The sequence below is a fragment of the Hyla sarda genome, chromosome 3 (assembly GCF_029499605.1).
Source record: "Hyla sarda isolate aHylSar1 chromosome 3, aHylSar1.hap1, whole genome shotgun sequence".
NCBI lineage: Eukaryota > Metazoa > Chordata > Amphibia > Anura > Hylidae > Hyla > Hyla sarda.
In genome coordinates, this window is record NC_079191.1 from 226,531,790 (window position 1) to 226,554,065 (window position 22,276).

General features: G+C 42.4%; 1 protein-coding gene across 1 annotated transcript in view; it reads right to left on the bottom strand.

Annotated features, from left to right (window-relative positions):
* Positions 1-9,151: 9,151 nt before the first annotated feature.
* Positions 9,152-22,276, bottom strand: part of CCNC (cyclin C) — a 46,419-nt gene continuing 33,294 nt past the window's right edge. Inside the window, exon 12 of the mRNA XM_056566180.1 lies at positions 9,152-9,525. Coding sequence (XP_056422155.1) covers positions 9,471-9,525 — 55 coding nt within the window. The 3' untranslated portion in view covers positions 9,152-9,470. The remainder of the gene's footprint in view (positions 9,526-22,276) is intronic.

Consider the following 22,276-nt stretch of genomic DNA (forward strand, 5'->3'; position numbering starts at 1 on the left):
GAATTCGGGTAGAAAACAGACATGGTGCACATCTACAATCTTGTATAATGATCTGATTGCTTCTCAGCATAATATCAAAAACTAACAGGTTGCTAGTATACATTTTTGATCAAAAAGTACAAAGCCCACTCGCCACGTCAAGGCCACCTATTTAGAGTGGGTCCCTAACGTAAAATGTCGTAGTAGCACTGGGCGGCGACCACCACTGCCGCGACACCAGTGCCCACGGGGGGGGGGGGGGGGGAACGACCCACTGGCAGAGCGGCCCCAATGCCACTCAAACCAGTCTATGGGTCGCACCTCCCCGCAGCCACGGCAGCAAAGGACCCCGCACAGCACCACACCAGTGTGAACAAGGTGTAATAGCACACTTACCAAGCTCTCCCAGTCAGACTGGGAGGCTGCTAGGAAAGAAATGGCCCTTGTGTAGCTAACTACTACTTATATAGGGTTGGGCTGAGGGATCATGACAATCATGAAGTGGAACGAAATTTATTGGATATTTCAAACTTTAACAAACAAAAAACTGAAAAATTGGGTGTGCAAAATTATTCAGCCCCCTTAAGTTAATACTTTGTAGCACCACCTTTTGCTACAATTACAGCTGTAAGTCGCTTGCGGTTTGTCTCTATCAGTTTTGCACATTGAGAGACTGAAATTTTTGCCCATTTCTCCTTGCAAAACAGCTGGAGCTCAGTGAGGTTGGATGGAGGGCGTTTGTGAATAGCAGTTTTCAGTTCTTTCCACAGATTCTCGATTGGATTCAGGTCTGGACTTTGTTTTGGCCATTCTAACACCTGGATATGTTTATTTATGAACCATTCACTTGTAGATTTTGCTTTATGTTTTGGATCAATGTCTTGTTGGAAGACAAATCTCCGTCCCAGTCTGAGGTCTTTTGCAGACTCCATCAGGTTTTCTTCCAGAATGGTCCTGTATTTGGCTCCATCCATCTTCCCATCATCTTCCCTGTCCCTGCTGAAGAAAAGCAGGCCCAAACCATGATGCTGCCACCCCCATGTTTGATAGTAGGGATGGTGTGTTCAGGGTGATGAGCTGTGTTGCTTTTATGCCAAACATAACGTTTTGCATTGTTGCCAAAAAGTTTGATTTTGGTTTCATCTGACCAGAGCATCTTCTTCCACATGTTTGGTGTGTCTCCCAGGTGGCTTGTGGCAAACTTTAAACAACACTTTTTATGGATATCTTTAAGAAATGGCTTTCTTCTTGCCACTCTACCATAAAGGCCAGGTTTGTGCAGAATACAACTGATTGTTGTCCTATGGACAGAGTCTCCCACCTCAGCTGTAGATCTCTGCAGCTCATCCAGAGTGATCATGAGCCTCTTGGCTGCATCTCTGATCAGTCTTCTCCTTGTATGAGCTGAAAGTTTAGAGGGACGGCCAGGTCTTCGTAGATTTGCAGTGGTCTGATTTCATTTCAATATTCTCGCTTGCACAGTGCTCCTTGGGATGTTTAAAGCTTGGGAAATCTTTTTGTATGCAAATCCAGCTTTAAACTTCTCCACAACAGTATCTCGTACCTGCCTGGTATGTTCGTTGTTCTTCATGATGCTCTCTGCGCTTTAAACGGACCTCTGAGACTATCACAATGCAGGGGCATTTAAACGGAGACGGGATTACACACAGGTGGATTCTATTTATCATCATTAGTCATTTAGGTCAACATTGGATCATTCAGAGATCCTCACTGAACTTCTGGAGAGAGTTTGCTGCACTGAAAGTAAAGGGGCTGAATAATTTAGCACGCTCAATTTTTCAGTTTTTTATTTGTAAAGAAGTTGGAAATATCCAATACATTTTGTTCCACTTCATGATTGTGTCCCACTTGTTGTTGATTGTTTACAAAAATTTACAGTTTTATGTCTTTATGTTTGAAGCCTGAAATGTGACAAAAGGTCAAAGTTCAGGGGGGCCGAATACTTTCATTATGCACTGTATATGCATTCCACTACAAGTCAGGACTCTGTGTTTTAATATAAAATTGAAAGATTAGAAGTATTGTTTTGTGTTAGGTATAAGTCAGTATGGTTGACTAGTCTTCAAAATGCACCAGCAAACCATGCTAATATGGGAACATTCCATGTCAATCTTGTTAGTAATCAAAATTGCTATTTAAAAGAATGTCTCTTTTATTCCATTTGTATAAAAAATATGTTTATTTTTCACAACCTATTTCAATACTGCTGTCATTTCTGTTGTACCGAAGACTCACAATAAAGATATCTATTTCAGGATCAGAGATACACATGATGTAAATTAGTACCTTAAATGTTGTAAGCAAATTACCCTAGTTCATTGCAGAATCCCTTTCCTATGCTTTATTGCATCAGAGCAAGCACAGATAGTACACCAAAGTGGCGGAAAGCCAAGAATCTCAAAATAGAGCACATTAACAATTAAAATTTTGTCATGTCAAAGTGGGGAATTGCAAAGTCACATTCAGCTGCACTTTGGTATTGTGTACATTTGGGTAATGTGTGTACATTCAGGCCCTCTGTGAAATAAAATGTAGGCATTGTGTAATATCACAGTGGGGCATTGTAATATAACATTTTGGCTTACATAGTAGAGATTCTATATTTGCAGATGATACACAGTAATTAAATTAACAGAGAGGGGGGGGGGGGATAGTATTGTAAATGCATATATAAAAAGGGAAAACATAGATCAGCTCACCGAATCTGGATGTAACAAGGAGCCTTTGAATCATGTATGGGGAGATTTATCAAAGCATTTAGATTTGTTTTGCTTAAAATTTTCGCAAAAAAATCGCAAGTGCGCCTACTTTTTTTTCTGCGACTTTTTGCATGTTCAGTGTCCTAAGCAAAAAATAAAAATCTTGCTTACCAAGATTTATCAAGTGCGAGCTAGCAACAAAAAAAAAAATAGGATGGTGGGAGCTACCCTTTAACTTTCTCGCACCAGTTGATTTGAAAAAAAAAAATCGTTTTTCACCGCAGTACCCCTTTAAGTTTAATGTATGGTTACGGGCCTAGGAAACAAAAAGTATAACAATGTATTATATACCGTAGTAAAACTACCTCTGTAAAGGACTTGGGTATTGGGACTGGAAACTCAGTTTTAGTTACCAGGGCCAGGCAGTTGCTGCCAATGCAAATCAAATCATGGGATGCATCACAAGAGCCATATAGGCTAATGACAAGAACATAGTTTACAATTTTTGTCACCTGTATACAAAAAGGACATGGCTGAACTGGAGCGTGGAGAGACCAAGAGTATTAAGAAAAGAGATGGATTGCAGACCGACCGGTGTGGGTCATCCTGGATTTACTACTGGCCCACACCATTGTTTAGTATTCATGTTAGTAGGTTTGTGTTGGTTTCTCTCTGTGTAGGAATGGTTATGCCTTTATGATTATAATTAGTTAACACTAGTTTAAAGAAAAGACGTCTTAGTGACAAACATGAATGATCTTTTTATACATAGGCCAGGGGTATCCTCTACGTTAAGAGTAAAGAAGGTTTTACCATTTTCAAAGACAGTGATTCCTTACGGTAGACTACGGAACTCTCGGTCACATGATGTTGTGATGGCCATATTTATCGTCAGAAAGGAATATCTCCCCCTGGTGTGAGGCAGTTAACATCTGCCTCACAATGAGTTTTTTTTGTGCCTCCTTTTGGATCAACACAGGAAGGTTATAGGTTGAATTTGATTGTTTTTCAGATAACAAGCACTGTGATGTCACAGAATGTATGAAGTGAGTGCACCGTACATGTTTTGGTCCAAAACAACTTTTATAACAACAGAAGCCGCACACTAAAAGCTCTAAGATACAAGAATCATAGGAATCATTCAGAATTGTATTACTGCTATAGAAGCTAATGTCTTATATACTATTTAATAAAATATTGTGTTAGAACCTCAACTTTCTCTATAGCAGTAATGTAATTCAAAATAATTCCTATTATACACTGCTCAAAAAAAAAAGGGAACAGTTAAACAACACACTGTAACTCCAAGTCAATCACACTGTCCACTCAGGAAGCAACACTGACAATCAATTTCACATGCTGTTGTGCAAATGGAACAGACAACAGGTGGAAATTATAGGCAATTAGCAAGACACCCCCAATAAAGTAGTGGTTCTGCAGGTGGGGACCACAGACCACTTCTCAGTTCCCATGCTTCCTGGCTGATGTTTTGGTCACTTTTGAATGCTGGCAGTGCTTTCACTCTAGTGGTAGCATGAGACGGAGTCTACAACCCACACAAGTGGCTCAGGTAATGCAGCTCCTCCAGGATGGCACATCAATGCGAGCTGTGGCAAGAAGGTTTGCTGTGTCTGTCAGCGTAGTGTCCAGAGCATGGAGGCACTTCCAGGAAACAGGCCAGTACATCAGGACACGTCGAAGAGGCCGTAGGAGGGCAACTACCCAGCAGCAGGAACGCTACCTCCGCCTTTGTGCAAGGAGGAGCAGGCGGAGCCCTGCAAAATGACCTCCAGCAGGCCACAGATGTGCATGTGTCCACTCAAACTGTCAGAAACAGACTCCATGAGTGTGATATGAGGGCCCAACGTCCACAGGTGGGGGTTGTGCTTACAGCCCAACACGTGCAGGATGTTTGGCATTTGCCAGAGAACACCAAGATTGGCAAATTCGCCACTGGCGCCCTGTGCTCTTCACAGATTAAAGCAGGTTCACACTGAGCACATGTGACAGAGTCTGGAGACGCCGTGAACGTTCTACTGCTTACAACATCCTCCAGCATGACCGGTTTGGCGGTGGGTCAGTAATGGTGTGGGGTGGCATTTCTTTGGGTTTTGCCCTCCATGTGCTTGCCAGAGGTAGCCTGACCTGAGCCTGAGATCTTCAGACCCCTTGTGAGACCATATGCTGGTGCGGTTGGCCCTGGGTTCCTCCTAATCCAAGACAATGCTAGACCTCATGTGGCTGGAGTGTGTCAGGAAGGCATTGATGCTATGGACTGGCCCGCCCGTTTCACAGACCTGAATCAGATTAAGCACATCTGGGACATTATGTCTCGCTCCATCCACCAACACCACATTGCACCACAGACTGTCCAGGAGTTGGTGGATGCTTTAGTCCAGGTCTGGTAGGACATCCCTCAGGAGACCATCCGCCACCTCATCAGGAGCATGCCCAGGCATTGTAGGGAGGTCATACAGGCACATGGAGGCCAAACACACACTACTGAGCCTCATATTGACTAGTTTAAAGGGGTACTCCGGTGGTCAATGTGTTTTTCCGTTTTTGATTTACCCTATTTGTTTTGTTTAATTTCTATTCTTGTTGTTTAGTCTACTCTATTTCCGTTCTTTGTTGTCTTTTTATCCCCCACTTTGTTTTCCTATCTTTGCTTCTATTTCCTGTTTCTTGCTGTGCTGAAAACTACAAATCCCAGCATGCCACATGCCTTGCTGGTTTGGGGCAGCTCTTTTTTTTTTTGTTCCGCCCTTTACCCACCCTACTATTTTCCCGGGTCGGCCCCCTTATACACAGCACACTAATATAATTAGCCCTGGTTGGGATACACTGGCATACACACACACACAAAAGGGACTAAAACTGCCAGCATGTGTCATTCAGGAGTCTTCAGTCTGTGGTATAACACCAGCATGCTGCCTCTGTAGTCTCCTGGGGGTTGTAGTTCACCACACCTCTATAGGGCATAAACCAGTGTTTTCCAACCAGGGTGCCTTCAGGTGTTGCAAAACTACTACTACCAGCATGCCCGGACAGCCAAAAGCTGTCCAGGCATGCTGGGAGTTGTAGTTTTGATACAGCTGAAGACCGCCTGGTTGGGAAACAAGGCACTTTGTTTGTAATATACTGAATAGGCTAAAACAGTGTTTCCCAATCAGTGTGCCTCCAACTGTTGCAAAACTACAACTCCCAGCATGCCCATAGGCTGTCAGGGCATGCAGGGAGTTGTAGTTATACAACAGCTGGAGGCACACTGGTTTGGAAACTCTGGTGTAACATGATGTGTATGCTGAATAGGCTAGGACAGTGTTTCCCAACCAGTGTGCCTCCAGCTGTTGCAAAACTACAACTCTCAGCATGCCCAAAGTCTGTCCAGGCATGCTGGGAGTTGTTGTTTTGCAACAGCTGGAGGCACACACATAACAGGGACTACAACTCCCAGCATGTGTCATTCAGGAGCCGCCCCCCCCTTTTTCACACAGAAATCCTCCCCAGTCCGAGATTTATTCCCCTGCAGTCTATACATCCCCAGCCCGTACACTTTATTATCCTACCCTTCAGATAACACTCTTATCTTCTCTGCATCCTCAGAAGACAGAGCAGGGGGAGGGGAGGAGCTGTGTATGTCCTCTCTCCCCCTGCTCTGGCTTCTTTCTCTCATGCAGACCTGCGACCACCAGGAGGGGGAGATGAGGGGGCGTGGCTTCTTCCTCTCATGCAGTTCTGAAAGAACAGAGAAAAAAAAAAAGCCATGACATGTTGTCCACAGCCTAATCCTAAGATGGCCGACGTTGTGGACAACAGTAAGAGATCCAACACAGAACTACAGAACTTCCTGGCTCACAAACAGGTAAGAAAAAAAAGACACATGCTACACAAACCTATACATGTCAATTACAAAAAACATGAACATTAAAAGAAGATGCAATATAGCCAAAAATCTTAACCACCGGAGTACCCCTTTAAAGACATTATATTAAAGGTGGATCAGCCTGTAGTGTGGTTTTCCCCTTTGATTTTGAGTGTGACTCCATATCTAGACCTCCATGGGTTGATAAATTTGATTTCCATTGATAATTTGTGTGATTTTGTTGTCAGCACATTCAACTATGTAAAGATGAAAGTATTTCATACGATTAGTTCAGTCATTCAGATCTAGGATGTGTTATCTTAGTGTTCCCTTTATTTGTTTGAGCAGTGTACATATCTTAGCACTTGCAGTGTGCTGCTATAATTTGTGTTGCAGCGTGCACCTCTTTAGTTCTAACTAGTCAAAACACGTGGTGCACCGTGTTGTAAGACCGTGAAGCAAGCAGAGGAGCTGCACTCACTTCTTACACTGTGAGTGACTGTTGCTGTCAGCAGTTTGCATTTAGTAAATGACAGACACAATCATTAGCCTCTTAGATGCTGTGACAGGATTGCCACCACGTAATGTGACTGCAAGAGTCCAACCTGTTTCCATGCCAGACGGAAGCTTTCTGAAGGCCTCCATGCTGGCCTCAGCAATCTTCTAGTAGAGTCTGGAGGCTGCACATTAAATAAAAAAATCCAAAACACCCCCTTTTCCCAAATAAAAAAATATATATAATTGGTAGCGCTGCTTGTGGAATTGTCCAACTAAAAATATATAGCATTACTGATCCCACATCGTGAACAGCAGAAGAGTAAGCCCTAGGTCACAACATTTTTGGTTCACATCACTTACCAGAAAAAAAAAAAAAAAAAAACTGAATAAAAAGTAAAGTAAAGTCACATATGCAAAAGTGGTACCAATAAAAACTACGGATCGCAGTGCATAAACGGAAAATAAAGTTGAAGGGGTCAGAATAGAGCAATTTAAAGCATAATTATTTTGTTATTTTTTTTTTAACCCCTTAAGGATGAAGAGCGTCCTGGTACTTAAAGGGGTACTCCACTGAAACTTTTTTTTTTTTTTTTTTTATCAACTGGTGCCAGAAAGTTAAACAGATTTGTAAAAAATTACTTCTATTAAAAATCCTTCCAGTACTTATCAGCTGCTATTATGATCCACAGGAAGTTTTCTTTTTGAATTTCCTTTCTGTCTGACCATAGTGCTCTCTGTTGACACCACTGTCCATTTTAGGAACTGCCCAGAGCAGGAGAGGTTTTCTATGGCGATTTGCTCCTACTCTGCACAGTTCCTGACATGGACAGAGGTGTCAGCAGAGAGCACTGTGATCAGACAGAAAAATACAAAAAGAAAAGAACTTCCTATGGATCATCCTTGAAGGATTAAGATTTTTTAACAGAAGTCATTTACAAATCTGTTTAACTTTCTGGCACCACTTGATTTATAAAAAAAAAAAAAAAAAAAAAGGGGGACCCCTTTAAGGCAAACCTGTACACCCTGGTCCCGTTACCGGCGTTTAAACTTTTCTCACAAGCGGAGAACGCTTCAAATCCGGTGAGATATGAGGACCCACGGTTAATACCGGCACTGCCAATCGGGCCGATGCCCAACATTAACCCTTTAGGCCCTTACCTGTCTCCTCGCTGTCCGATCGGACCTCTGCTGCTCCCAGCCAGCCAGAGGACCGATCGGACGTCGAGGAGGCAGGTAAGGGCCCTCCCGCCATCCACTCAGCTGATCAGGACCTGTGATTTTGCCAGGAATGTACTGATCAGTATCCCTGAGCTACTGGCACCGTTAACCCCATACTTTAGACATCATGAGGGGGCGGGGCTATGATGTCACGAGCTCCCGACTACCCCGTTTGGAACAGTTTGTTCCAAATGCTGAGAAGCGGAGTACCCCTTTAAGGGGTTAAAGTGTAACTCACAGGTAAAGGAGCTGGCTTATTCTCCTGATTGGTGAAGGAATGAACACTCAGTCCCCCTACTGATCAAAACCTTTGACATGACGCTAGGAAATGTCAAAGTTTTTTTTTTTTTTTTTTTTAATAGCAGATACTCAAACATGTCCGACTCATGTCAAAAATTTTCATCTGTGATGGTCTGGTGCTGAAACCTACATCAATCACTAGAACAATCAGAGAGTTGAGCTTGACTAAGTGCTTACACCAACCCCCACCACCACCCAGTCTCTCGCTCACTGAAGATTGGCCCCTAGACTTTCTATGGAGCCCATATTCAGCAGCAACAGCGAGAAGCGGCACTCATTCTAGCAATTGGTAGAGGTCTGTGCACCAAGACCCCCCCCCCCCCCCCCCCACCCCAGCAACATTTTAAGAGAAAATAACAGGTACATAAATCAGAGCCTGTAGAACATGGTTGTATGGATGGTCTATGCAAGAACCAAATGTAGGTCAAGGGAGTTTTAAATTAACCATGTGGCAATAATTTACTTATCCATTCACTATACAGTATGGAATGGGCCTCATATTAGGGATGGGCAGTTTTTATCCAATAATACCTTATAAAATGACAAATAATGAGGAAAAAAAAAAGACCAACATATTACAATATCATTTAATCTTAATACATTTAGGAGATTACAGTTCAGATGGCCAAGATATTGATATAGAATCTTGTCACTGAACTGCAGGCAGAAAATGAAAAAAATATGTGCAATTATTTGAGAGCTGAAATCAGGGTTCAGCAACAGTGTGCTCACATTTGTAAATCCTTACTCATAAAAAAAAGTCCAACAATTTTCTCTTAAGATAGAGAAGACAGACTGTGCAACCCACTGGTCAAGAATACTACTTGGTGGGAGATCACTATGGCAACATCTTCATCCAGTTTGGTCCAATAGTGGACGATTGTAGTATTTCAAGACTGGTTGTAATTGGAGCTTTGGCTTCCATTTGGTCCTTGTTCCCCTTCACTGGGAAAGAAGAGAAGAATGATAACATCAAGCTTTATTCTCAATTTTGCATATAAAGTTTTCATCTATGTACCTTACCAAACTAAAAAATGTCTAATAAGAATGTCAGTTTTTTGCTTTTTATTAAATGTGTACTCCAGTGGGAAACAAATTTTTTTTTAAATAAACTTGTGCCAGTTAAAACAGATTTGTAAATTACTTCTCCACAGGAAGTTGTATAGTTCTTTCCAGTCTGACCACATTGCTCTCTGCTGACACCTCTGTTCATGTCAGGAACTGTCCAGAGAAGGAGGAGATTTGCTATGGGGATTTACTCCTCCTCTGGACAGTCCTTACATGGACAGAGGTGGCAGCGGAGAGCAATGTGGTCAGACTGAAAAGGAACAACTCCACTTCCTCTGGAGCATACAGAAGCTGATACGTAGCTGATAGAATTAACAAATCTGTTTTACTTTCTGGAACCAGTTGATTTAATAAAAATTGTTTTCCACCGGAGTACCCCTTTAAATGATAAGGATCTCTCACACATTGGAGACTACTGTAGTTGTCATTGATGACTTACATACTCGAGGATATACAGTGGTCCCTCAGCATACAATATTAATTGGTTCCAGGAGGACCATTGTATGTAGAGTGTATGGGGAGTGCTTAATAAACGAGTGTGCCTCAGTTGTTGTATAACTACAACTTCCAGCATGCCTGTATAGCCACTGACTGTCTGAACAGGCTGTTAGTTGTAGTTTTGCAACTGCTGGAGACGCACTGGTTGGGAAACATTGATGTATGGGCTTAGATAACACCCCCTCCCCCCCCAGTAGGTAGGTTGTCCCCTTAGATTAGATCACCCCACCTCCTCCGGATGATGATGGTGCTGCACAGGTCCAGTGGCCTCTGCATGGCTCGCTTCCCCGGGCTGTTCACTGGGATAACTTTAACTGCTGGGGAAAGGCCATTCCCGAGATGACAAACAATGCGGCATCCGTACACAATGTGGCCGTGTAATGATGCAGACACAGTGACGCTGGCCCTGTGAATCTGGGAACGCCATTGCGAGTGCGGCCGCATAGTTCATCATCTTGGCGAGATGCCTTTGCCCGGCTCCTGCACAAATGGCCCCAGGAAACGAGTCGGCTGGATAAGCGGTCCCAGTCTTCTTGATACAGTAATGTTGTGCCCGCCGGCCAGCCCACAGGACATGCGGCCTACCGGCCCTGGCTATCCGGTGGCTGCTGAAGCAATCAGCACTGCCGGATAGCCATTTTTGCAATGGCCCCAACACCCAGAAGCATCGTAATAACATAACATAGTAACATAGTTCATAAGGTTGAAAAAAGACCAGAGTCCATCAAGTTCAACCTATATCCCTTATGAGTCCCTACTGAGTTGATCCAGAGGAAGGCAAAAAAAAACTTATACTAGAGGTAAAAATTCCTTCCCGACTCCAAATATGGCAGTCAGAATAAATCCCTGGATCAACGTTCTGTCCCTATAAATCTGGTATCCATAACCAGCGATGTTATTACTCTCCAAAAATGCATCCAGACCCCTTTTAAATTATTTTACAGAGTTCACCATGACCACCTCCTCAGGCAGAGAATTCCAGAGTCTCACTGCTCTTACAGTAAAGAACCCCCGTCTGTGTTGGTGTAGAAACCTTCGTTCCTCTAGACGTAGAGGATGCCCCCTTGTTATAGATACAGTCCTGGGTATAAATAGATCATGGGAGCGATCTCTGTACTGTCCCCCGATATATTTATACATAGTTATTAGGTCTCCCCTAAGCCTTCTTTTTTCTAAACGAAATAGCCCCAATTCTGATAATCTTTCTGGGTACTGTAGTCCTCCCATTCCCCGTATTACTCTGGTTGCCCGTCTTTGAACCCTCTCCAGCTCCACTATATCTTTCTTGCATACTGATGCCGAGTACTGTATACAGTATTCTATGTGTGGTCTGACTAGTGATTTGTACAGCGGTAGAATTATTTCCTTGTCGTGGGCATCTATGCCCCTATTGATGCCCCCCATGATTTTATTTGCCTTGGCAGCAGCTGCCCGACACTGGTCACTGCAGCTAAATTTTCTGTTAACTAAGACTCCCAAGTCCTTTTCCATGTCAGTCATCCCAAGTGTTCTCCCACTTAATACATAATCCCAGACGGATTTTTCCTTCCCATGTGCATTAGCTTACATTTATCAGTGTTGAACCTCATCTGCCACTTCCCAGCCCAAACCCCCAAACTATCCAGATCCATTTGTAATAGTGCACTGTCCTCTATTGTGTTTACCTCTTTACAGAGTTTAGTATCATCTGCAAAGATTTCTACTTTACTATTCAACCCCTCTACAAGGTCATTAATGAATATATTAAATAGAATAGGACCCAAGACTGACCTCTGTGGTACCCCACTAGTAACAGTCACCCAATCAGAATAAGTACCATTAATAACCACCCTCTGTTACCTATCACTGAGCCAGTTACTTGCCCACATTTCCCCCCAGCCCAATCCTTCTCATTTTATGCACCAACCTTTTATGTGGCACCGTATCAAATGCTTTGGAAAAATCCAGATGTACGACAACCAGCGATTCCCCCTAGTCCAGTCTGGAGCTTACCTCCTCATAAAAGCTGATCAGGTTAGTTTGATAGGACCGATCCCTCATAAAGCCATGCTGATATGGAGTCATACATTTATTTTTATCAAGATACTCCAAAATAGCATCCCTTAGAAAATCCTCAAACAATTTACATACAACAGAGGTTAAACTAACAGGTCTATAATTCCCGGGGTCACCTTTTGACCCCTTTTTAAATATTGGCAGTACATTTGCCATGCGCCAGTCCTGGGGAACAGTCCCTGAATATTTAAAATAGGTGTCTGTCTATTACATTACTTAAACCCTTCCCGACCCATGACAACCATGTACGTTATGGTCAGGTGGGCGGAAATGACAAGGGCCGCAGGACGGGTCCACGTCATAACCGGGAGATGTCCGCTGCTATCAGCAGCTGACATCTGCCTTTAAAGACAGACTTCGGCGATCGTGTCGAAGTCCATCACTTAAATGGTTAAATACCGTGATCTATACAGATCACGGCAGTTAAACACTAAATTCCGCTATTCCCTGGTGTCTAGTGGTCCCATAGCCCCGCCCAGTGATGTAATTGAAGGGGGGGCTATGGGTTGCTAGGGAAGCCCGAGGTCTTACCTGCTCCTCTGCATCTTCCCTGGCTCTATGATTGCTTAGGGCTCACTTAGGCAGCCCTTAGCAATCAAGCACAGATTTCATAGATTAATGTAATGCAATAGCTAAGTAAGCCATCTGATGATGGCTTATGATAGGCTAGGGGGGTGGGGGGTAAAAATGTGTATAACAAAAAAAAAGTAAAAAAAATGTTTTAAGAAATATTTTTTAAAAAAAATACTCCCCTAATAAAAATTCTAATCACCCCCCTTTTCCTATTTTTTTTTAAATAAAACACTGTACAGACAAAAAAAATACATATTTGGTATCGCCGTGTGCATAAATTGTCCAAACTATTAAATTGTAACTGTCGCCAACAAAATGTTTTGATATAAATGTAGATAATACCATTATATGTATATTTGTAATATACATTGATAAAAAAATGTGTATATTTTTGGAGCAAAAAAATGCTGTCCCTGCAGCTATTGCCTGTGTTTCTCTATGAGGAGTCCGAGTACAGGAAGTGAGGGCAGGACAAGTAGGGCTCTGTGCAGGCTCCTGGCTTGTTAATCATCCTGATGTGTGAGCCGGGAGCATGTCACAGAGCCTCACTGCACAGAGCCCTGTTTGTCCTCACTGCACAGAGCCCTGCTTGTCCACCCACACTTCCTGTATTTGGACTTCTCATAGACACACATAAACAATAGCTGTAGGGACAAAAATATACACATTTTTTTAACCAATGTATATTACAAATATACATATATTGGTATTATCTACTTTATATATAAAGTTTTTATTGACGATCGGTACACTTTAAATTATTATGTTTCTGATCCTGCACGGTGAACAGCATAAACGCAGAAAAATTCCAAATGCCAAAATTGCAGATTTTTGGTTACATTACATCCCAAAATTTTTTATAAAAAGTGATCAAAAAATAAGAATTACACAAGTGTGATACCAATAAAACTACATCTCATGCCCCAAAAAGCAAACCCTAAAACAGCTCTGTAGGTGGAAAAATAAAAAAGTTATATATAGGGGTGAGAACATAGTAATGAACAAAGTTTATTTTTATATTTCAAGGTATCGGGAGGGGGGGGGGGGGTAATATAATGGCGCAGGGGGCATCAAAGGGGGAATATAATGGCACAGGGGGCATCAGAGGGGGGGAATATAATGGGGCAGGGGGCATCAGAGGGGGGAATATAATGGGGCAGGGGGCATCAGAGGGGGGAATATAATGACGCAGGGAGCATCGGGGGGGGGGATATAATGATGCAGAGAGCATCGGGGGGGAATATAATGGCGCAGAGAGCATCGGATGGGGTATATAATGATGCAGGGAACATCAGAGGAGGAAATATTTTTGCACAGGGGGCATCAGAGGGGGGAATATAATGGCGCAGGGAGCATCAGAGGGGGAATATAATTGCGCAAGGAGCATCGGGGGGTATATAATGACGCAGGGAGCATCGGGGGTGCTAACATAATGGGACATACCTACCTGAAGGGGGACTACCTACTTAAAGGAATACTGTAGTGCAAAAAAACTGCATACCAATGGGTATGTGGACTTTGGCGCCGGTTCCCGTCGGTTTCCCCGTTCTGCCCGTCCTACTGTGGGTGGGCAGAAAGGGGGAACCGAACGTTAAACACACCCACCCCCCACCCCCGATTTGCTATTGGTCGCCGCTCCCCATGGGAGCTATAACATTGCAAAAAAAAATAAAATTTAATATATATTAATATATATAAATATATATATATATTTAGGAAAAAAAAGAATAATTAATAAAGATCATTTACCCCCTTCCATAATAAAAGTTTGAATCACCCCCCTTTTTCCATTTAAAAAAAAAACTATGTAAATAAAAAACAACATGTGATATCGCCGCGTGCGGAAATGTCCAAATTATGAAAATATATCATTAATTAAACCACACGATCAATGGCGTACACGCAAAAAAATTCCAAAAGTCCAAAATAGCGTATTTTGGTCACTTTTTATATCATGAAAAAAATGAATAAAAAGCGATCAAAAAGTCCGATCAATACAAAAATGGTACCGCTAAAAACTTCAGATCACGGCAAAAAATGAGCCCTCATACCGCCCCATACGCGGAAAAATAAAAAAAAATTATAGGGGTCAGAAGATGACAATTTTAAACGTATAAATGTCCTGCATGTAGTCATGATTTTTTCCAGAAGTGCGACAAAATCAAACCTATATAAGTAGGGTATCATTTTAATGGTATGGACCTACAGAATACATATCAGGTGTCATTTTTACCGAAAAATCTACTGCGTAAAAACGGAAGCCCCCAAAAGTTACAAAATGGTGTTTTTTCTTCATTTTTGTCGCACAATTATTTTTTTTTCCGTTTTGCTGTAGATTTTTGGGTAAAGTGACCGATGTCATTACTAAGTAGAATTAGTGGCGCATAAAATAAGGCATCATATGGATTTTTAGGTGCAAAATTGAAAGGGTTATGTTTTTTGGAGGAAAAAACGAAAGTACAAAAACGGAAAAACACTCCGTCCCCAAGGGGTTAAAGGGGTACTCCGGAGGATTAATATTTTTTAATAGAAGTAATTTACAAATCTGTTTAACTTTGGCACCAGTTGATTTAAAAAAAAAAGTTTTCCACCGGAGTACCCCTTTAACCCCTTAAGGACCAAGGACGTACCGGTACGTCCTTGGTCCTGCTCTTCTGATATAACGCGGGGTTACACAGTAACCCCGCGTCATATCATGGCGGGCCCGGCGTCATAGTGAAGCCGGGACCCGCCTCTAATAGCGTGCAGCGCCGATCGCGGCGCCGCGCGCTCAAAGCTGAGCCGCGCGGCTAAAAGTGAAAGTGAAAGTTCCCGGCTAGCTCAGTCGGGCTGTTCGGGATAGCCGCGGCTAATCGTGGCATCCCGAACAGCTGACAGGACAGCGGGAGGGCCCCTTCCTGCCTCCTCGCTATCCGATCGCCGAATGACTGCTCAGTGCCTGAGATCCAGGCATGAGCAGTCATCCGGCAGAATCGTTGATCACTGGTTTCTTATGAGAAACCAGTGATCAACATAGAAGATCAGTGTGTGCAGTGTTATAGGTCCCTATGGGAGCTATAACACTGCACAAAAAAAGTGGAAAAAAAAAGTGAATAAAGATCATTTAACTCCTCCCCTATTAAAAGTTTGAATCGCCCCCCTTTTCCAATAAAAAAAAAAAAAAACACAGTGTAAATAAAAATAAAAATAAACATATGTGGTATCACCGCGTGCGGAAATGTCCGAATTATAAAAATATATCATTAATTAAACCGCTCGGTCAATGGCGTGCGCGCAAAAAAATTCCAAAGTCCAAAATAGTGCATTTTTGGTCACTTTTTATATCATTTAAAAATGAATAAAAAGTGATCAATAAGTCCTATCAATGCAAAAATGGTACCGTTAAAAACTTCAGATCACGGCGCAAAAAATGAGCGCTCATACCGCCCCATACACGGAAAAATAAAAAAAAAAGTTATAGGGGTCAGAAGATGACAATTTTAAACGTATTAATTTTCCTGCATGTAGTTATGATTTTTTCCAGAAGTCCGACAAAATCAAATCTATATAAGTAGGGTATCATTTTAATCGTATGGACCTACAGAATACATATCAGGTGTCATTTTTACCGAAAAATGTACTACGTAGAAACGGAAGCCCCCAAAAGTTACAAAACAGCGTTTTTTTTTCAATTTTGTCGCACAATGATTTTTTTTCCCGCTTCACCATAGATTTTTGGGCAAAATGACTGACGTCATTACAAAGTAGAATTGGTGGCGCAAAAAATAAGCCATCATATGGATTTTTAGGTGTAAATTTGAAAGAGTTATGATTTTTTAAAGGCAAGGAGCAAAAAACGAAAATGCAAAAACGGAAAACCTCCGGTCCTTAAGGGGTTAATATTTTGTAACACTTGTTTTTGATGACATTATCCCATTTTATATTGTTAAGGGCTTCTCTGAGTTGATCAAACTTTGCCTTCCGTTCATTGTTTTTGTTGCCCCTCACAGGATTCCCTTATTGAAGAACAAGTTATAATGTATTATATTATGATCACTATTTCCTAGGTGTCCTTCTACTTGTACATTAGTTACTCTGTCAGGTCTGTTGGTTAATATTAAGTCTAGTAGGGTGCCCCCTCTGGTCGGGCCCTGCACCATTTTGGACAGATAATTGTCTTTAGCTATAGTAAGAAACTTGTTTCCTTTATGAGATTCACATGTCTCGGTCTCCCAGTTTATATCAGGATAGTTAAAGTCTCCCATTATTATCACATCATTCTGATTTGCTGCCTTGTTTATTTGCCTCAGTTATTGATATTCTGGCGCTTCCATTATGTTTGGTGGCTAATAACAAACCCCTATCAGAATTTTTTTTTTTTTTTTTTTTAATCTCCATATATTTCTACCCATAATGACTCCACATTATTGCTTCCCTCCCATATATCCTCCCGCAGTGCGGCCTTCAGACTGGACTTTACAAAAAATAAACTCCTCCCCCTTTCCATTTTGTCCGATCCTTCCTGAATAGACTATAACCCTGTATGTTGACCGCCCAGTCACAGCTATCATCCAACCAAGTCTCTGTTATACCCACTATGTCATAATTCTCCTCAGACATTATCAACTCCAGTTCCTCTGTTTTATTGGACAGACTTCAGGCATTAGTCAACATGCAATTAAAAACATGTATGTTTTTTTTCCTATGAAGCCTATCCCTATTAACTATTCTAACCCCTCCACTCCACCACCAGATACTTTAATAAGTCCCCCCTCTCTATTTACACTATCTTTCCCCTCTACGTTGTAGGTTCCCTCCCCCCCAGTCCATGGTTTATACACTCCTCCACCCTTCTAGCCATCTTCTCCCCAAGCACAGTTGCACCCTCCCCATTGAGGTGCAGCCCGTCCCTACAGTAGAGCCCGTAACCGAAAGAAAAATTGTCAAAGCCTTCTCACCTTTAATTCTTTTTTTTTTTTTTTTTCCTGGCGCTCGAGTTCGGAACATTGCAGATCTGGTTGACAGGTTGCTGGGTGGGGCTGGAGAGGACCCAGCAGTCATGATACATATTGGCACCAATGACAAAGTAAGAGGTAGGTGGAGTGTCCTTAAAAATGATTTCAGGGAATTAGGCCGCAAGCTTAAGGCAAGGACCTCCAAGGTAATATTTTCTGAAATATTACCTGTACCACGAGCCACACCAGAGAGGCAGCAGGAGATTAGGGAGGTAAACAAGTGGCTCAGAAGCTGGTGTAGGAAGGAGGGGTTTGGGTTCACGGAGAACTGGGCTGACTTCGCTGTCGGTTATCGGTTCTACCGTAGGGATGGGCTGCACCTCAGTGTGGAGGGTGCAGCTGTGCTTGGGGAGAAGATGGCTAGAAGGGTGGAGGAGTGTTTAGCCTCCCTGGCGGTATGATTATGTGTGGAAATTTGTACCAAAAGCGGTACAATTGTTTGCATTGAAATTTCACATCTCCCCCCCGCCCATTTCACATCTCCCCCGTCACATTCCCCCCCCCCCTTATCACATTCTCCTCCCCCTTGTCACATTCCCCCCCTTATCACATTCTCCTCCCCCCTCCATGTCACATTCCCCTCCCCCCGTCACATACCCCCTTGTCACATTCTTCCTCCCTTTGTCACAATCTTCCCCCCCCCCCTTTGTCTCATTCTCCCCCCACCCCCCCTTTTGTTACATTCTTCCTCCCCCCGTCACATTCATTCATTCATTGTCACCTTGTCCTGCAGCAACATACACTAGGTTTGAAATCTGCCCGGCAAACCTAGTGTATTTGCTGCAGAACAAGTCCTTTCCCCTTCAGCCAATCACTGGCTTGACACGTGACACCACTGCGGCCGGTGATTGGCTGAAAAGGGAAAGGTCCTACAAGATGAATAATGGAGAGGAGACACCGGACTGCACGGAAGGGAACGCCATCTGCAAGGACCAGGTGTAGGTAAGCAGAAGTTTTTTTTATTTTCCTCCTTTTTCCTTTTACACTTAGCTCAATGTTTTTCTACCAGGCTGCCTCCAGCTGTTGTAAAACTACTACTCCCAGCATGCCGGGACAGCCTTTGGCTGTTCGGGCATGCTGAGAGTTATAGTTTTGCAACATCTGGAGGCCCCTTGGTTGAGAAACACTGACTTTTAGTATTTGTCTTTACCTGCTCTGGCCGGCCCCAGCCACAGGAGCCGACCAGAGCAGATAATCGCATATTTTCCCGGGGGCTGTATCGCTATATCGCAAAAATCGCAATTTGATTGCTTTTGCGATATATCGTGCAGCCTGGCCGGCAACTCTGCAATTCTACACCGAGCGTGACTCGGGGTTACCGCTCCTGGCAGGGAAAATTAACCCCGAGTCATGCTCGGGATAACCGTTAAGGAGGTTAAACTAGGGGCTGGGGGGAGGGAACCTACAACATAGAGGGGGAAGATAGTGTAGATAGAGAGGGGGGACTTATTAATGTACCTGGGGGTGGAGTGGAGGGAGGGGTTAGAATAGTTAATAGAGATAGGCGTCAAAGGAAGAAAAACCATATGCCATTAAATTGCATGTTGACTAATGCCACAAGTCTGACCAATAAAACTGATGGACTGGAGTGGTTGATGTCTGAGGAGGATTATGACATAGTGGGTATAACAGAGACTTGGTTGGATGATGGCTGTGACTGGGCGATCAACATACAGGGTTATAGTCTATTCAGGAAGGATCGGACAAAAACAGAAATGGGGAGGAGTCTGTCTTTATGTAAAGTCCAGTCTGAAGGCCGCACTGCAGGAGGATATACGGGAGGGAAACAATATTGTGGAGTCATTATGGGTAGAAATATATGGAGATAAAAATAAAATTCTGATAGGGGTTTACTATAAGCCACCGAACATAATGGAAGAAGCAGAAGATCAATTAATGAGGCAAATAAACAAGGCAGCAAGTCAGAATGATGTGATAATAATGGGGGACTTTAGCTATAGTCAGAAACCTGTTTCCTTTATGAGATTCACAGGACTCAGTCTCCCAATTTATATCAGGATAGTTAAAGACAATTATATATCCCAAATGGTGCAGAGCCCGACCAGAGGGGGCGCCGTACTAGACTTAATATTAACCATCAGACCTGAGTAACTAATGTGCAAGTTGAAGGACACCTAGGAAATAGTGATCATAATATAATACATTATAACTTGTTCTTCAATAAGGGAATCTCTCGAGGGGCCACAAAAACAATAAACTTTAGGAAAGCAAAGTTTGACCAACTCAGAGAAGCCCTTAACAATATAAAATGGGATAATGTCCTTAAAAACAAGAATACTGACATGAAATGGGAGACTTAAAAATATTTTAAATTCTCACTGTAAGATGTATATACCTTATGGGAATAAAAGGGTCAGAAATAAAAGAAAACCAATACGGATGAATAAAAATGTTAAGGGGGCAATAAATGACAAAAATAAAGCATTTATACTACTAAAAGAGGACGGCAGGGAAGAAGCATTAAAAAGCTATAGAGAAAAATGTAAAATATGTAAAAAAACAGATAAAAGCCGCAAAAATAGAGACAGAAAGACTCATTGCCAAAGAGAGTAACACTAACCCCAAAATGTTTTTTTAACTATATAAATAGCAAAAAGGTCAAAAATGAAAGTGTAGGCCCTTTAAAAAATGATAAAGAAATTATAAACGGGGATCAGGAAAAAGCTAATATATTCAACAAATTCTTCTCCACTGTATTCACTGAGGAAAATGAAATGGCAGGTGAAATACAGCGAGATAAGGTAAACTCCCCTTTACAGGTCACCTGCCTGGCATTCACCCCCGTGTTCTAAATGAATTAAGTAGTGTAATAGACAGACCTCTATTTTTTATATTCATGGACTCTATAGTAACAGGGACTAACAGGACTGGCGCATGGCAAATGTGGTGCCAATATTTAAAAAGGGGACAAAAGGTGACCCCGGAAATTATAGGCCTGTTTAACCTCTGTTGTATGTAAATTGTTTGAGGGTTTTCTAAGAGATGCCATTTTGCAATATCTTGATACAAATAAATGTATGACTCCATATCAGCATGGCTTTATGAGGGATCAGCATGGCTTTATGAGGAGGTGAGCTCCAGACTGGACCATGGGCAATCGCTGGATATCGTATATCTGGATTTTTCCAAAGCATTTGATACGGTTCCACATAAACAATTGGTGCATAAAATGAGAAGGATGGGGCTGGGGGAGAATGTGTGTAAGTGGGTAAGTAACTGGCTCAGCGATAGGAAACAGGGTGGTTATTAATGGTACTTATTCTGATTGAGTGATTGTAACTAGTGGGGTACCACAGGGGTCAGTATTGGGTCCTGTCCTATTTAATATATTCATTAATGACCTTGTAGAGGGGTTGAATAGTAAAGTAGCAATCTTTGCAGATGATGCTAAACTCTAAAGCGGTAAACACAATAGAAGACAGGGCAGTTACAAATGGATCTGGATAGGTTGAAGGCTTGGGCTGGGACGTGGCAGATGAGGTTCCACACTGATAAATGTAAGGTAATGCACATGGGGAGAAAAAATCCGGCCTGGGATTATGTATTAAATGGGAGCACACTAGGGACGACTGAGGTGGAAAAGGACTTGGGAGTTTTAGTTAACAGTAAATTTAGCTGTAGTGACCAGTGTCGGGCAGCTGCTGCCAAGGCAAATAAAATCATGGGGTGCATTAATAGGGGCATAGATGCCCACGACAAGGAAATAATTCTACCGCTGTACAAATCACTAGTCAGACCACACATAGAATACTGTGTACAGTACTGGGCACCAGTGTACAAGAAAGATACAGTGGAGCTGAAGAGGGTTCAAAGACGGGCAACCGGGGTAATATGGGAAATGGGAGGACTACAGTACCCAGAAAGATTATCAGAATTAGGGTTATTTAGTTTAGAAAAAAGAAGGCTTAGGGGACACCTAATAACTATGTATAAATATATCAGGGGACAGTACAGAGATCTTTTCCATGATCTATTTATACTCAGGACTGGATCTATAACAAGGGGGCATCCTCCATTTAGACGAAAGAAGGTTTCTACACCAGCACAGACGGGGGTTCTTTACTGTAAGAGCAGTGAGACTGTGGAATGCTCTCCCGGAGGAGGTGGTCATGGGGAACTCTGTAAAATAATTTAAAAGGGGTCTGGATGCATTTTTGGAGAGTAAGAACCTTGCTGGTTATGTATATTAGAATTATAGGGACAGAACGTTGATCAAGGGGATTTATTCTGACTGTCATATTTGGAGTCGGGAAGGAATTTTTTACCTCTAGTATGAGGGTTTTTTGCCTTCCTCTGGATCAACTCATTAGGGATATAGGTTGAACGTGATGGACTCTGGTCTTTTTTCAACCTTATGAACTATGTTACTCCATGAACCCAAACCCTTCCTTTCTACACCAGCTTCTGAGCCCCTTGTTTACCTCCATAATCTCTCGCTGCCTCTCTGGTGTGGCTTGTGGTACAGGTAATATTTCAGAAAATACTAC